General features: G+C 42.0%; 1 protein-coding gene across 2 annotated transcripts in view; it reads left to right on the forward strand.

Annotated features, from left to right (window-relative positions):
* RSU1 (Ras suppressor protein 1) overlaps positions 1-13,939 on the forward strand; it is a 102,085-nt gene extending 88,146 nt beyond the window's left edge. For both annotated transcript variants that reach the window (XM_036379039.1, XM_036379040.2), the window contains exon 9: positions 13,468-13,939. In XM_036379039.1, coding sequence (XP_036234932.1) covers positions 13,468-13,570 — 103 coding nt within the window. In that variant the 3' untranslated portion in view covers positions 13,571-13,939. The remainder of the gene's footprint in view (positions 1-13,467) is intronic.
* Positions 13,940-15,653: the final 1,714 nt, after the last annotated feature.

Below are 15,653 nucleotides of genomic sequence, written 5' to 3' on the forward strand. Positions count from 1 at the left end.
TTTTGATTGTCTCAATAGACCAGGAAAAAAGCAGGTGAAAACACAGTGCCAAATTCTCCAGGGCCTGAGTATCTGCACACAACTGTTGTGTCTAGGCAAAGTTGGTATTTATAATGGCTCTGGAGTGGTGAAGAAATGAGGCATGCTATGAGGGAGAAGATGTTTTAGGCCTTAAAGAGGGATTGATTTGTGGTTATTATTGCTGCTTTTGATCTGCCAACAGGGATCTGAAACTAATTCACCAGAGCAGCACAAGTCTGATATATAAAGCCAGATGGAGATGCCAGAATAGGTTATGCCTGCTGTCTTTGACACTGCCTTATCATGAAGTGATAAAACAGGTAGTACAAAGCAAAGCAGGCAAAGGATGGGAGTGCACTGCAGGAATGCTGCCAGTGGTGTGAAGTGACTTCCAGTTGTTAAAGCCACTGCAGGATCAATTAACCATTTGCAGCAATACCTTGCCCTGGTGAGAGGCTGAGGCATGCAGCTGCACAGAGCACTTGGTTGCCATACAGCATCTCTGGGTGCTTCCATGCTAAACTGAGGGAGTAGAAAATGCAGAGTCTCTGTATTTCAAAAGTAATCCCACAAGTACATATGGCCATAGAAATAAAAAACAGTGTTTGCATAAGGACTTCTACTTTATACCCACACCATACTTTTACCCCAGCTATGGAGTGTATCAAGGGAATCTCATTCTAAGATGTGCTGTAAGCAGTGAATATTGTCTAGCTGCTGAGATGTTGGTGGGATTTTATCACTTCTGGTTGCATTTTGTTTAGAAATTAGAGCAGTTTAGGGCTATTAATTCTCTATAGATCTCATCATCATCTGAGTCAGCTAACTCATTGCATAAGAAGAGCTTTATATAGATGTTGGATCAATTGACAGTAAGTTGTCAATAAATTTATCTCCTAGACACTGCAATTGACAGGCTAATGAAGTGCATTCTCAGTGACAGAGAGCTGTTGACAAATCTTTTGTCACTTTGCTTTTCCCACTCCTGCATTTCTCATAAATCTGCTCCATACCACAAGCTGAATGCTGGGATTAGAATCACAGAATCACAAAGGTTGAAAAAGACCTTTGAGATCATTGAGCCAACCATGAGCACAGCAGTGCTAGTCTACCACTAAACCATGCCTCTAAGCACCACATCTACATGTATTTTGAACACTTCCAGAGGTGGTGATTCCACCATTTCCCTGGGCAGTCAGTTCCAATGCTTGACCACCGTTCCAGTGAAGAAATTTCTTCTAATATCCAATCTAATATCTTCCACAAGTAAGGGGGTGCCTGTTTGCTACCTTGTGTGCATAGGCTGGGATTTGGAAAACTGTTGGTTGAGAAACCAGAAAGAAAGAACCAAGGACCATGTTTGCCCTCCTTGCAATGTATTCTCCAACATGTTTCAAAGAAGATGCAAAGTAGGTGAGGTGCAGTTTGTCCACCAAGACTGCAGCATTGTGTTGGGCTCCCTGTTGTTGCACTTTTTGTGCCTTTGTTGTTGCTGTGGCACTTACTTAGACTGATTCAGTGCAAGTGTTTGCAACTGCCTGTTCCTTTTCCTCTTTCCCAGAAGGAGGTGGAATCACTGGTTTATTTTACGTCATGCTTGAAGGTTCCTGTGGGTGCCTTTTGCAAATATCTGATGAGTAAACTAGTTCTTGTCCTTTGCAGTAAAGTTCCATGTTTTTTCCTTTAACTCATGAGCATTTGTAAGCACCAGCAATTTAGGATAAGTGCTGCCTACCTACAGCAAAAGGATGTTGAGCAAAACCAGATCAGTATGCATAATCCCACTTTCCTTGCTAAAGAAACTATTTTGGTCAGTGTGTGCATTAAAAAGTCACAGTGTGACTCATTGGCCTTAGCTATTGCTAGCACTTCATGAGAAAGCATAATTTTCACTCCACTGTTCATAGCCAGCCTAGATGTTGTTCATAACTTGTTGTACATAGTTTGGGGTTTGTGAGCCACACTGCAACTGCAGTTTGCCTTTTAAGCTTGCATGGATAATTGACCTTAAAGGCCAAACCTTGAACCCAATGAAATCAGAAGCAAAACTTGTATTGATTTTTTTGAAATCAAAATCAGGCTGATGCTGTATTGCCATTTCATCTTGACAGACACTGGGGGAGAAGAAAGTCTTTCAAAAGGCTTTATGTTTTTCACACTGTGGGCCCTGGAAGACAGTGAAAGTAACTTGGGAAGTCGTGTGGATTGGATGACATCAGAACTTAAATGATGTCAGTGTTACAGCTCTTTCCAGCAGGTTGGTCAGCTTCTTGCTTTGTGAGAGGGAAGGCAGCCAGTGTAAAATCTGCCATAAATTAGGGATTCTTCAAAGGGTGAGGATTCACATAGTGGGTGAGACTTCTTATCTCACCCACTTCATCTAGCACTATGGAACACAAGTCTTGGAAAAACACTACTGTCAAGAAGACATGACTATATCACAGTTTGTTTCTGGTTGATGAAGGGAAGCCCAACCCTTTGCTCAAGGTGTTAATGTCATGGAAAAATACTATGTGATTTTCCTGTTGTTTTAGAACCGCCTCCAACTGTGGGCAAGTTTGTTTTACAGAACAGAGCTTTAAGAAAGAGGACAAACTAAAAAAGAAATGGTAAACATTCAAGCAAATGTTACTGTCTTGTGTTACTCAGGAGCTGGTTCAGTTTGCTGATGCTCAGTTTCAGTGTGGTCTGAGTAATGAAGAGCTGACTAGTAAGCCTCATTTGGAGTAATTCCCTGAGTACTTTGAAGCATAGCAAAGCCAGGAAAACTCTAATGAAAAATAATGGAAAGGTAGCTGGGGGCTTAACTTATGATCTCTGCTCATTACAGTAAGCGACATTTTCATTGCAGTGTTGCCATAAAGATTATTGGCTGCCACATAGCATAGGTCCCTCCTGGAAAGATTCTGGAACAGCTTTGTTGGCACAGTAAAAGCCATGGAAAATCACCAAAGATTTGCTTAAAACCCAGTGATTGTTTGCCAGTTATTAAGGTTGTGATGCTTTGTTCAAAACTGGCTGGAAAATTAGGTGAATAGTCTGTATAATTTTGTTATGTGGTTTCTGAGGGACCATCTTTGGTCTTCCACAGTAAAGTTGTATAATTGGAAAACCATTGTATTGATATGTTTTGTTTCCATATAGAACTACTCATTCTTTGGCTCTCAATATTTCAGCATTTTAGCATATATGATGGCAATGATTTTGAAATTGGCTTTGAATCACCTTTTTCCTTTGCACGTATGTTGGTTTCTCAGAGCACAACTTACCAGGTGTCTGTAAGATTGACATAATTGGCATGTTTGTGCCACGTTGGGCAGGGAGTAGGTGAAAGGGCTGTGTTTGGGAACTGGAAAGACCTGCACTGACCTGTTAAAGCGGGTTCAAAAACAGTCCAAGAACAGCTTTTCTGCAAAGTGTATCCATTATGAGTTAAACAAAGCCAATTCATATGGCCAAGTGAAATTGCAATGTCTGAGATGTAGCACTTTGTAGGTGATACTTTGTGTCAAAAAGTGACATTTTCATTGCAGTGTTGCCATAAAGTGAAGTGAGTTTCCTCTATTCTTCACCCTCTTCCTGGTAATGGTTTACGCAGCTAAATCCAGTGTCCTGGAGGAACCAAGTAAAGTCCTTCACTGATGGCAGTGAGTAACTGCTCCATATCCCTGTTCTCCTGTCCTGTCAGTAGCAAGGCTGCCCACAGTCTCAGAACACGTTTATACACATGGCCAACCATTGGGAGATTAGCATAATGGGGGGACAGATGGACACATAAACACAGAGAAGACAAACAGCCAGACTGTAACCCTCAATACCTTTCCCTGCAATGCTCTGGGAAGACCCTGTGTCAGGGATCCCTCTGATACCTGGCTCCCCAATCTCGATGTTTCAAATATCAAGCCCCCAGACCCAGTCTCATCAGCCTACATCCCCTGAGTCTTTCTGGAGGCTGATCCTGGAGTCCCTTGGTCACTCCAGTATATGGGAATCAGTCCATGCTATTGACCAGCTGATCTGTCTTGAACTTGAACATGCTGATGGGACGACATGTATGCATGCTGCCAGAACAGAGGGCACACTCACGCAGAAAACAGCTAGAAACAGGATTTGGGGAGGACAAAGTCAAGGTGATTTGGCACAGAGTTCTGCCAGTCAAGTGTTCTGACCTCCTCCTACTTACACACTGTTGACCTCATTTATTCCCTGCCTCATCCTGTCTCTTTTTCCCTGCACTTGTTCTCTTCTGTCATCCTTGGTCACTCACTTCCACTCTTGCTCTGTCCTCATAAGAACCTCTAAGTCCTATATAATCCTTAAATACTCTTGTTCAGTCCCAAAACTCTGTCTGAGCATCCCACAGTAAATCCTGTGCTCCCTTCACACAGTGGTCCGCAGAGCTCACAGAGCCTGCCGGAGTTTCTTGTGTTGGGTCACACAGATGGAATGTGTGACAGGACTGGGACTTCCTCCTTCCCCTTTGAGGGTCTCAGAGGAGGTGATTCAGACGGGTTAGTTTGGTTGAGTTCCCCACCTTGTCACTGTGTCCCTTGTCACTGTTCAATCCTTATGTTTATTTTAAGGATCTGTTGGAGAGCTGGCCCCGCAGGCAGTTGGGATGGCAGAGGCAGACACCCTGGGAGAGGTGTGTGAGCCAGCCCAGCAGAGCAGGGCAGCTGATTAAACCCTGTGTGTGGGAATTGCAGTCTCCTGAATGTTCTCCATGCTACTGCCAGTGAAACTGGCCATCCTCAGTGTGCAGCAGAGCAGGCTCAGATTAACTCAGACACTTCAATTTTGCTTAAAAAAAAGAAAAAGAGACTCTCCGTATCAGTATTTCCCCAGGGTCCCTTCTATACATTTTATTGGTACACCTTGTCTAGTTACTGGAAAAGAAATACATACCTGCTGGACATATAATAACTTAAAGAAAGTTCCTTAGCTTGCACTTAGCTATTTTTTGCCCTCTGTTTTCCTTTTTTTTAAATGTTAATCAGGTACACAGCAAAATGCGTGTAATAAATCAATAATAAAGATTATGTAAGGGCATTTATCTGAGCAGCAGTGTAGCATTCAGAAAGGAAAGTGAGCACTGTTTTACTGAAGCCCAAAGGACTCTACGCAGACAACAACATTAAAATAACATAAGAATGAAGAATACTGTGCTCAGCTGTCTCCAGGAGGATGTCTGTGCTGCATGTCAGTATGTTTTCTGTACTGTGTTTGCTGCCTAACTCCAGGGTTAGTTTGAGATCAGGCAAATGGCCTTGAATGTTGTCCCAGCAACGTGGTTTGGGGAAATAGAGCAGCTATTGATTTATCTAACTCATGCTCACAAATTACGAATACATGAAGATAAGAGTTGGGCTGATACAGATCACTTTAGTAAACTGAACACACTTCTTTCTCACTTGGCTTGTCTTTTTCCTTCTTAGTGGTGCATTTTTATTTGCAGCTACCTGTGCTGGCATCTGCCAAAGAAGCTGAGCATGCCCCTGCAGTTTCTGTGGCTCCTGTTTGCTTCTGATGAATTAGATGTAGGATGCCATTTGTTCTAGTAGATACCTCAGCCCTCAGAGTTTAAACTGATGCCTGCATCTGGCATGAAATTGTTTTTTCTGGTCCTAAGTAAAAAAACACTATTTCATCTATGGAAGCAAGTAGGAAAATATTCCACTGCAGTCCATGGCAGTTCTTACCCTTAAGAACTTCAGTTTCTGGCCTATGCTGTTTTTTCATGCCTGGCATGAATTCAGGGACTGGTCTGCACATGTGGGCTGAACAACTCATTGCTCCATTCAAAATGGAGCATGAGAAACGAGATCAGGCCTCCTGAATGTACTTGAAGATCTGAGTCCCAGGGGAGAAATCATGCATAATTGAAATATTCTGGTAGGACTGTCCACATGCAGAAGCGAATTGTTCTCTCCCTCGTGCTCTCAAGCTGCTGTTTCATTATACTGGCCTAGTTGGGGGGTGTTTTATCAGCATAATAGATTCCCTAGATGAAATCTTAATTCCTGTTTGTCTCTGTTTTGAAAGAAATAAGAATGAGCATGCCCTGTCCTTTCTGTCTTTGTGACAGTTCCATAGAGGCCCCCCTTGTGTGTCTCTCTGGATTTGTAGCATGGCTGAAGATTTTCAGTGCTGGGGTCCCTGGGTATGGGGAGAGGTCTTTCAGAAATGAGATGTTAGTGTTTCTTGTGCTTTCAAAATTGTGTCTGCCAAAAGCCATGCTTCTTGTAAGATCATTCAGGTTGGGTATGCAAAGTCATTAGCCAGCTTTGCAAATCTTGGCCTCTACATTTTCTTTAAAAGAAATCTTTTTTCTTTCGCTAGGCTTCTATGAGCTTCCAGCTGTGCTTCCCTAACAAGCCTCACATTTAGAGTACTTGCTTCAAAAGGCTGCTAGCCTCAGAGAATATAAGGAGAAGGCTTTCTTTTATTACTGTGTATTAATTAAAGAAATACCTAACACCTATTTGGAATTCCTTTATGGGAAAAGAAGACATTAGTTCCCCATAACATGCAAGATGGTGAGTTCAAAGAAGCAAGGATTAAATTAACCATTTTAAGAGCAAATGTGTCTGGCAGAATTAAAATTATGCATCTGTTGCCAGCCCAGTAGTAGAGCAAGTGTTTGTGAATCATAGTTACCTCAGCTCAAATCTCCCCTCACTGACACATCAGGTCTGGGATCTCTGAGCTGAGGCCAGAGATTCCTCTGGTCAGGGTCTGTCTCTGACAGTAACCTGTAGGGATAGAGGGTGGGAAATGTGGCATGTAGAGGTTGAGCCTTTCTTTTCTTCAGGTATTCAGAGCAGCAAATAGACTGGGGTAGAGGGGTCCAGTAGAAGGGAGCCCTGTGGAAAACTGAATGGTGAAGTAGCCAGTAAGAGACACGTGGGATTTATTTTGGAGGTTGCACATTCTACGCAGATGCTGAAACAGTGAGCTCCAGAAAGTTTTGGCAGAGTACTTTTTTTTTGCTTGTTGAGATTTGGAGTGTTTTTAGGCAGGAATTCTGAGTAAGTCAACTTTGGACTGCGTGACTCAGCAGTCTCTAATGTAAGATAGCTAACAGCTTGTGAGAGTGCAGAGTGGGAACACAGAGGGAGTGGTTGGGTGGACTCCATCTAGCATTTTAAAATAGCTAAAGATGAGTGTCTGTGTGTCAGCTAGCTACCCACTGTCCTCTGTAGCTGGTGAAAATCTTTAACAGAGCAGTGCAGCTAAGAATCTCCCTGCAGACACTTGTACTTGATCACCCAGAAAGCTCTTTACTCCACTGGCTTCATTAGCCAGATCTCCACTGACTGGGAGAAATGGGCTTGAATCCTTAGCTCTCCACCTGTGCTGAATCCTCTTCTTCTTACCTAATCTGTGCTCCAAAAAATGAAACTAGCTAAGAAAAAGAAGAGCTAATCCAAGATGGGAAGAGATAATCAGTTCCCCTAACGAGTGCCTGTGGGGTGAAGACCAAAAAAAAGCATTTGAGGATATTAGGGATTTCTGGTGTTGCAGAAAGTCTCTTTAAAAGGTGAAATGCAGGACTTAAGGGGAATTAGGAAGAATAGTGACAGGCAAAGTCTGCAGGAACTTTGGGTTATGGAAGATAATTGAGGGAGGTGGAAGGAACAGAAAAATAACACTGGTTGTTACACTTGGGAGTATCTCAGGGCTGGGCTCTGGTGTGTATGGATTTGGGGCTGTCTGAAGCATTAAGCATCCCAGAGTGGCAGTGGGCTATAGAGGAAGGCACCCAAACCTAAAAATAGCGGAGCAGTTTCACAGCACATTGAGAGCTGAGGTTCAGTGGCCCAGAGGCTCTGGCAGCACGTGGCACTGCCAGCACCTGGCACTGCCAGCACCTGCCCCCTTCATGCAGCCAGTGCTGCCTCCATCGTGGAGCAGGAGAGAGCTGCACAGCCAGGGACAGGCCAGAACTGAGAGGCTCTGAAGAAACTTGCAAGAGCTTCAGATGATGGACATTGCTGGCATTGCTGCCATCTGCTCTCAGAGCACTTGAAAACAAAGGGAAAAAAATTAGCTGAATAAAATGAATCACTTGTGTCTGGTTTGCTTATTAAGAATCCTAAAGCTGCAGTTTGCTATTTGGCTGTAAGGAAAACAGGTACTGGTTTCACTCTCCCATGCAGTGTTCCTCTTCACTGAGATCTTCTGAGTTACATCACAAAAACTAAAAACATTATTGGTGAACTACCAATATAATAGGATACTTGCATAGCAATTTTTCTCTCACTGGTACATTACTGACCAGTTAAATCCCATTATCTGTCCCTTTCCTGGGAGAGAGAATATGTGGTTTGAGGGGATGACATGTTAGCAGCTCCCACATAGAAAAGATCAGTCCCAGTCACTCAGAGGGGACACCAGAGCAACAAATTAGCTGTGCAAAAACTGGTGTGGCAAAAGCTCTAAATGCACTTGCACTGTGACTAGTGCAGGGTAGCCAGCATGTATCAGTCATGCAAGCACTTCTTTCAGCTTTGGGTTTGTAGTGATACCACCACTGATTCAGCCTTCCCTTCTCCTGCTTAATCAGCTGGGGCTTAGGACTGTTCTGTTGAGGTCCCTGTAAATACCCACTTTGAGGCTTGGTCTGAGCACTAAATATCTGCCTGACTCTGAACTTCACCTTTTGAAAAATCAAGCAGAGCTGGAATATTTCACCTTTGTTTCCCTGATTACAGTACATGGCTGGAGGGAGCATGTCTCCAGGACCATATTTAGCAGTGTTGTCCTCTTTATACTGCATACTCACCCTGCAGATCTGTTACAGACATAAAGTGAAATACCAGTGTATTTCTCATGGCTCAGTCTTGAAATCCTCTTTCAAAATGCTTAAACTCAAAAAAATCAATGTGTGCATCAAACACTTTGCAATAGTTCCCTAGCTTACACAAGTTCTCTAGCCCTTGGCTAGTGAGCATTTTGTTGTACAAGAGAGAAAAATTGAGGTAGTTGTGCTGAATTTGTTTTTCAAAGTGACTCTTTTGACCTTTATGAATTTAAGAATTTTAACTATGGTTCTGTTTTTAAGTTCAGAGATTTTAGTAGCAAGACTATATGCTTTCAAGTTACAAGGTTCAGTGCCTGATCTTATGCTGTAAATTGCAACATTTAGCAATTTGTGGTTTAATTTAAAAGGATCACCTACTTTCCTAAATGCTTAAGTAATGTGGGAAGCTGAGGTTATTGATTCTCTCTGAATTTATTACAAGAAAGCTGTATCCACTCTCGCCTCTTGGGAATGCCTCTCCTGAACTGCATGCTTGCTAGTGACAGCTTAGACCCCTGATACATAACCAGAGACCTTGCCTAATATCCTTGCAACTACTTTAGGGAATTTTTATTAAGTAAAAGCATCATTAAAGTAGACAGAATGATGAAGTTTAATGAGCATCTTTCTCACTTGATGTTCGTTTTGCTGCTGCAGCAGCCATGCTGCTGTCATTTGTTACTTCCAGTGGGGCAAGGTGCAGAATTCAGGAAGATTTTGTTCATGTTTACATCTGCATACAAAGAAACTTTTTTTTCATGAAAGATACTTTTAAAAATATATACAAGGAAAGAAAGCTTCTCAGAGTCTCTGTCTGAGAGCTTTCTGCACTTTCAGTCTTGTATGTAATCTCCCCTTTAATTTTTATGTAATGAGAAGTCTGCCTACTATACTGTAGCTGCTCGGTCTACAAAGGTTCTGCAGTTTGTGAGCTGTGGTTATAGTAGCCAGCTTCTGACTGTAGCAAACTGCAAACATCACAAATATTTGTTTGCACTCCAGATTTTGTCCTTCAGCAGAGGTTTTAGCCTTGAAGCTGTGTGTAGTGTTCTGCTCAGAGCTGTACCAGCGCTGTGAACAGATGAAGTTTCAAAATATCTAGTGGGAAGGCACTGCCATGAATGTGTTATCAGCACTTATCTCACAAATCTGCCTTGAAACCATAGCCACAGTCTGTGTCAAAATTCTTTTGTGTGTTTATGGAGACAATCTGCCTTGGCTAAGGGTCTGGTCATGCAAACAGCTGTGTCAAGGTGCCATCCTCTAGCACATCACCATCCGTCAGCTGAGCAGCAGAATTGTCTGTGGGCATGTCTTCAGCTGACCTCTGCTGCCCAGGATGATGTGCAAGTGTCTCTGCCTAACACATGTGACTCTGCATTCATGCAGAACAAGAGCATGTACCTAGTTTGTACGGCTTGGCTACAGCTGTTTCTGGGTCTTTCTACTAAGTACTGAAATTATTGAAGACTTTATGCAAACTTCACATCTTTTAAAACTAAAGGGTTATAGGTTCTTGTGAAAGTCAGATAATTGCTTCTCTGTGCAGATAAGCTCCATTAGTGTTTTTATTTTCCTTTTTTTTTTTCCTGAAGCTTTTTTTTCCCCTGGGAGTTATAAAACTGGTGTTTGTTGTTGTACCAGGAGTTAATTGCGAATTGTGAATTCTCTTTTCCCTAGTGTAACAGAAGGCAAATTCTGTCCCAGAGGCATTATTACAGTCATTATTGTATTTAAATATTGTTGTGAGACCATATGTCTCCTCATATCTGATGTGTATAGACAGGAGAGAGAGACCCCGTGTGTGAAGGCTTGTACCATCTAAATATATCTGATCCTTGCTCTTTGACTAGCAGACTCCATGAAAGATTGTAAAGCACTCATCTTCAGTTGGGATAGCCATGTGCATTGAAACTCCTGTCGTTTTGCCAAGGAAACTGATTTGATTTTCTTATTTCAAACCCAGTAATTACTTTGCTGGATGAAACTTAGGTGCTCATGCTGATAGAAGTGGTTGGATGTGAAAATAGGTTAAAAGAATGTCAAAGCGCTGTAGATGCCTTCAACTCACGTACATCTATTACTACCTATGTAGTATTTGCATGGGACAAAGGGAGTTGCTGGGGCATCAATAGCACTGAATATTGTAAGGAGCAGATATCAAAAAAATATCAAAAATATCTCGGGTCAGTTGGTATTTTTATTGCTTAATGCATGCTGTGGCTTCTGGACCTCTTTTTGTAGTCAAAAGGCATTACCCAAGCAGACTTTACCAGAACTCTGAAGTTCATTCAAAATTGTCAGTATTCAGATTTCCTGCATTTGGAAAGCATCTGTGTAGTCAGTAGAATTCCCACCACACCCTTTTTCTTCTGAGGTCTAACAGTCCACATGCTTGAGCATTTGCTCTGAGAAAGAAGGAAATGAGAGGTAGAATGAATGCCAGAAGGAGCACCTGAAAGGGAAACTTACAAAAAGTTTCCAAAGCAAAAAGGGGGAGCCTAAACCAACTTGATCAAAAGGAGGGTATGTAACACTTGACAGCCACTTAAGCTGTCTCAGTCCTCTTTGGGTTGGCACTAACAGGGCAAAGGAGCTGTGGGGCAGCAGGATGTGGAACACAGGACAGTGATAGGGGACTTCTGATCCTATCCACAAAAGATTTTTATGCTCAGATACAGTGAATCACTGGATTCTCTGTTAATCAGTGCCTTAAGTCCCACCTAGGGACTTCAAAAAAGCCGAAAACCAGCTTGAAGGTTAATTTTGTATTTACCTAACTAGTGCTATCTTGTGAGAGTTACAAAACTACTGCTGAAAGTGGTTCAAATGCTGCACTGCATATCATTCAGAGCAGGATGCTGCTTGTTCCCTGACTTCTTCTATCCTGGGTCAGTTTCTGATGGCACAACTCCTTGAATTTTACTTCTGTGCTCTTCTGCTGTGATAGATTTTCATAATACTGAACCATCTCCTTCCATGGACTCCCTCGCTCAACTCACTTAACACCTTCCAAAACAGGAGTTATTTAGGATGTATATTTGATTAATACACATACTTGGATAAAATACAGCCTTGTGCTGCTGGAGCTCTGTCTCTTCAGAAATAAAATAAAACTATGTGTATTGTAGCTAATATGAAGCATGTAGTTATTGCAGAGGGTCAGGGCTCTCTGCTTTCATCAGGAAATGCCACCTGATCCCTTGTTGACAGTAGGTGATGGCACACATAAAATTTCAGTAAGGTGAAGTAATGTCATAGTTTACAGTTGTATTTTCCTTGAGCAAGGCTGTTTGGCTACAGCACACCTTGACAGCAGCCTGCTTAGCAGTATGATGTAAAACTTCAGCTGCTGAGAAGGTGAAAGCAAGCACTGCCTCTTCACCCCACAAGAAGCTTTAATCCCATTCCACAGTCCAGGAATGCCAAGGTTGAAGTATCTTCCAGATACAGCAACATAAAGCTCAAATTAGGTGGTAACTTTTCGTATTCCGACATAGAATTAGAATAATAAATAGAATAGAGTCATAGAATCACAAAGGTTGGAAAAGACCTCCAGGATCATATGTAACTGTGACTTGGGAGAACAAACATGATCACTCTGAACATCCCCCCTTCCTTCTTCTCCCAGCTTTTTATGGTGAGCAGGATGTGGTATGGGCTGGGATATGCCTTGCATCAGTTGGGGTCACCTGTCCTGGCTGCATCTCTTCCCAACAACTTGTGCACTCCTAGCCCCCTCGCTGGTGGGCTGAGGAGCAGAAAAGGCCTTGGTTCTGTGCAAGCCCTGCTCAGCAATAACTTAAATATCCCTGCATTGTCAACACTGTTTTCAATGCAAATCCAAACCACAGCCCCATACCAGCCACTATGAAGAAAATTACCCCAAGCAAAACCCACAATGTGCATCTTCAAAAAGCACTTTATGTCAATAAGTGAAGTTAAGTTTGAGCTCTGTTTATTTTGGGTAGGTTTTTAATTTATTCTAATCAGGATTACTCATAAATTATCTATTAATTACTGTGTGATATTTAGCAAGATCCTTTCAGCCATGTAGTCCATTTAGCTTCACAGTGAATGCTAGCCATCTTAATTGTAGGATACTTTGTCAACATTTAATCAGTGGTACTTACTAATGTGGCATTGATGTGTTGGTATCTGTCCCAGTGCTATCAATCATGTGTGAGCAGCAAAGGCAGCTGTGACACCATTGCTCTCTGTCACATTATCAAGCCCCTGGGTTTTCTGGTTAGGGATGATGCTCACTTTGCTCTAAGCAGGCACTCTATCTCTCCAGTTCAACCCAATTTTTGTCATTGTCTACTTGAATACACATCCTTGCAGCCTTCTGAGCTTTAATCCCATAACTGCAGAATAAAGGTTGCTAGTTTCTGAAGGCAAAACTGATTGCTCCTTCACTGCTCCAAAAGCCTGCTCTTCCCTGATGTTACTCCCCTGAAAAGTCACAAAAACCCAAATGTTAATGACTGCAGCTTGAGAGCTAATAGAAAATTCAGTGTGTTGAGACAAAATAAAGACCTTTTTTCTTCCCTAGTAACTAGATGCTTTGTTTAATGTGCTGCAGAGTAAAAGTCTGTGTTTAATGGTTGTATCACAATTTTTTTTTTCTCCTTTCCTTACAGTCTTTATGGCAGACACATGCAGGCAAACCCTGAACCTCCAAAGAAGAACAATGACAAGTCAAAGAAGATCAGCCGTAAACCTCTGGCAGCCAAGAACAAATAAGTGCCTGGCTTCTGCCTCTGTTTTACATCTGTTGCATTGGTTTTGCTTGTGCCTACAATATTTCTACACATCTTTATTACGTATAAGAAAGCAGGGATTAGAATTAAAGGCAATTTACTATGTATAATGCTTTAGAAAATACTGCTAGAGGGGAACAAAATTACATATGCTCCTAACTATGGTCACATTTATGTAGCCATTTAATATATCACTGTCAAACATATTTTAGCTTTTCTATTTATATGTATATTAATGTCCTCTCTTCACATGTGTCACATCCTGTTAATATAGGGGATTTTGCACTTATATTATATGATATTAAATTTCATAGCATATTCCAAGTGATTTCAATAAAGCCCTTCATTTGTATTGCTGTTTAGTTTCTTCAGTAGGACTTTGAATAGGAAATTCTTTGAGGAATGTGTGTGTCCAGTTTCCTGTAATATGGTGATTTCTTCTGCAGGAATGTGGTAGCGTTTTATCTGATGGAAGTTTGTTAAAGTACAAAGCATTCTGTTCAAGCAATGTTTTAATCAGTTTCTTTTTCTTTTTTTATGGTGCTGTGGACTGCTCTTTTTGCCTTGAAGGTTATTTTGAAATCAAGGAGTAGGGGAAGGGAGAGAGAAAAAAAAATTGTCTTTTTAAAGAGCTGCCAATTGCCAGACTCAGTTTGGGGAAGAGAACTTTGTCACTTGAAGAAACTCGTACTTCTGCCAATTTTTCAAGTGATTTTTTTTGTTTCGGCAGAAAACCCAAATAATGTGTTTAATCTCTGCTTAAAGTGCTTAAATTGAAGAGCTATTCCAAATGGCTTTTGAAAATGCCACAGGTTCTATATTTATCTATACAAAGTTGGCACCACAACTAAGCTCAGAAACTGCAAACATTTTAACAGCTCGACAAGTTTCAGGTTCTACCAAAGGAGAAGAAAAGCCTAAAATCTGCAGACAGTGTTTCCCAAACAATTTTATTCTTAGGAGAGCAAAAGCCAACAAGGGAACTCAAGGTACAAGAACAGATATTCATACCTGGATTGCTTGTGTCGAGACCTTCCTGCCCTTGATTTCCAATTTAATGAATTTCATACCTGAGCCACCCATGGCTGAGTGTCGGCTGCTGTCCCATCCGGCCAGCAAGCTGGGAAGCGTGCCCAGACTGCTGAGACAGGCCTCTTTGTTCAGGGGGAAAAGGTTTTAAATATCTCATGCTACAAGTGATGCCTGCTGCAAAAGCCAATCTGAAGTTTCTCTTATCAGCACCAGTCTCTCGAGTGCATTTAGGATTGCCCCCAGCATGTAGGTAACATGGTTGCCTTAGTCTGGGAATAAATGTATTGACATATATTTTGCAACAGATTTTTTTTGAATTGGCAAGCAGAGCTAGGAAGTTGGCATCAAGCTTTAGACACACTTTAAGTGGTCTTCAGTACTTCAGAAGAATGAGGCAGTCTTGGTAGGCAGATGGAGAACAGTAAAAATGGTAGACTTGTCAGGAACAGTCAATTCTATCTGTTGCAAGCTGTGCATAGGCTTTTCCAGACCCCTTAAGTGATCTGCCTAGGGAGCAGGTCCAACTGAAACAGGCCAGTGAAGGTGCTAGGTTGGATGCATGTTAAGAATTCACAGCAAAAACTGTGCCCCATCTGGAATGCACACAATTAAATGTGGTGTAGGGATTAACATGTGAGAGGGCCTACTGACAATAATAATCATGCGACAAAAAGTCCTGAAGAAATGTCAATGAAATGTCAGAAGATCCCCAAACTACTATTGCAAATTGGTTTTGGAACAAAATAAATAGCAAGGGCACATCTACCAGGAAGGAGTGAAGAGACTCTGGATCCTTCCCTGGAGCTGAATGCTACCCCAGCCCTGGAAGAGGGCACTTCCTCAGGGCTGCACCATGGCTCTCCTGACAGATGCCAGACACCTGCTTTGAGCCTTGGAGACATTTTGCATGCACTCACTTCCAGCTGAAGTGGACTCACCGGTCTTCCAAAGTCTCCCTGGGTACACACAGACATGGCTTTCTGTGAGTGTGTTGGCAATACAGCTTTCCTTTGGTTTGAACAGAAATCCAGCCA

The sequence above is a fragment of the Molothrus ater genome, chromosome 1, assembly GCF_012460135.2.
Source record: "Molothrus ater isolate BHLD 08-10-18 breed brown headed cowbird chromosome 1, BPBGC_Mater_1.1, whole genome shotgun sequence".
Classification (NCBI taxonomy): Eukaryota; Metazoa; Chordata; class Aves; order Passeriformes; family Icteridae; genus Molothrus; species Molothrus ater.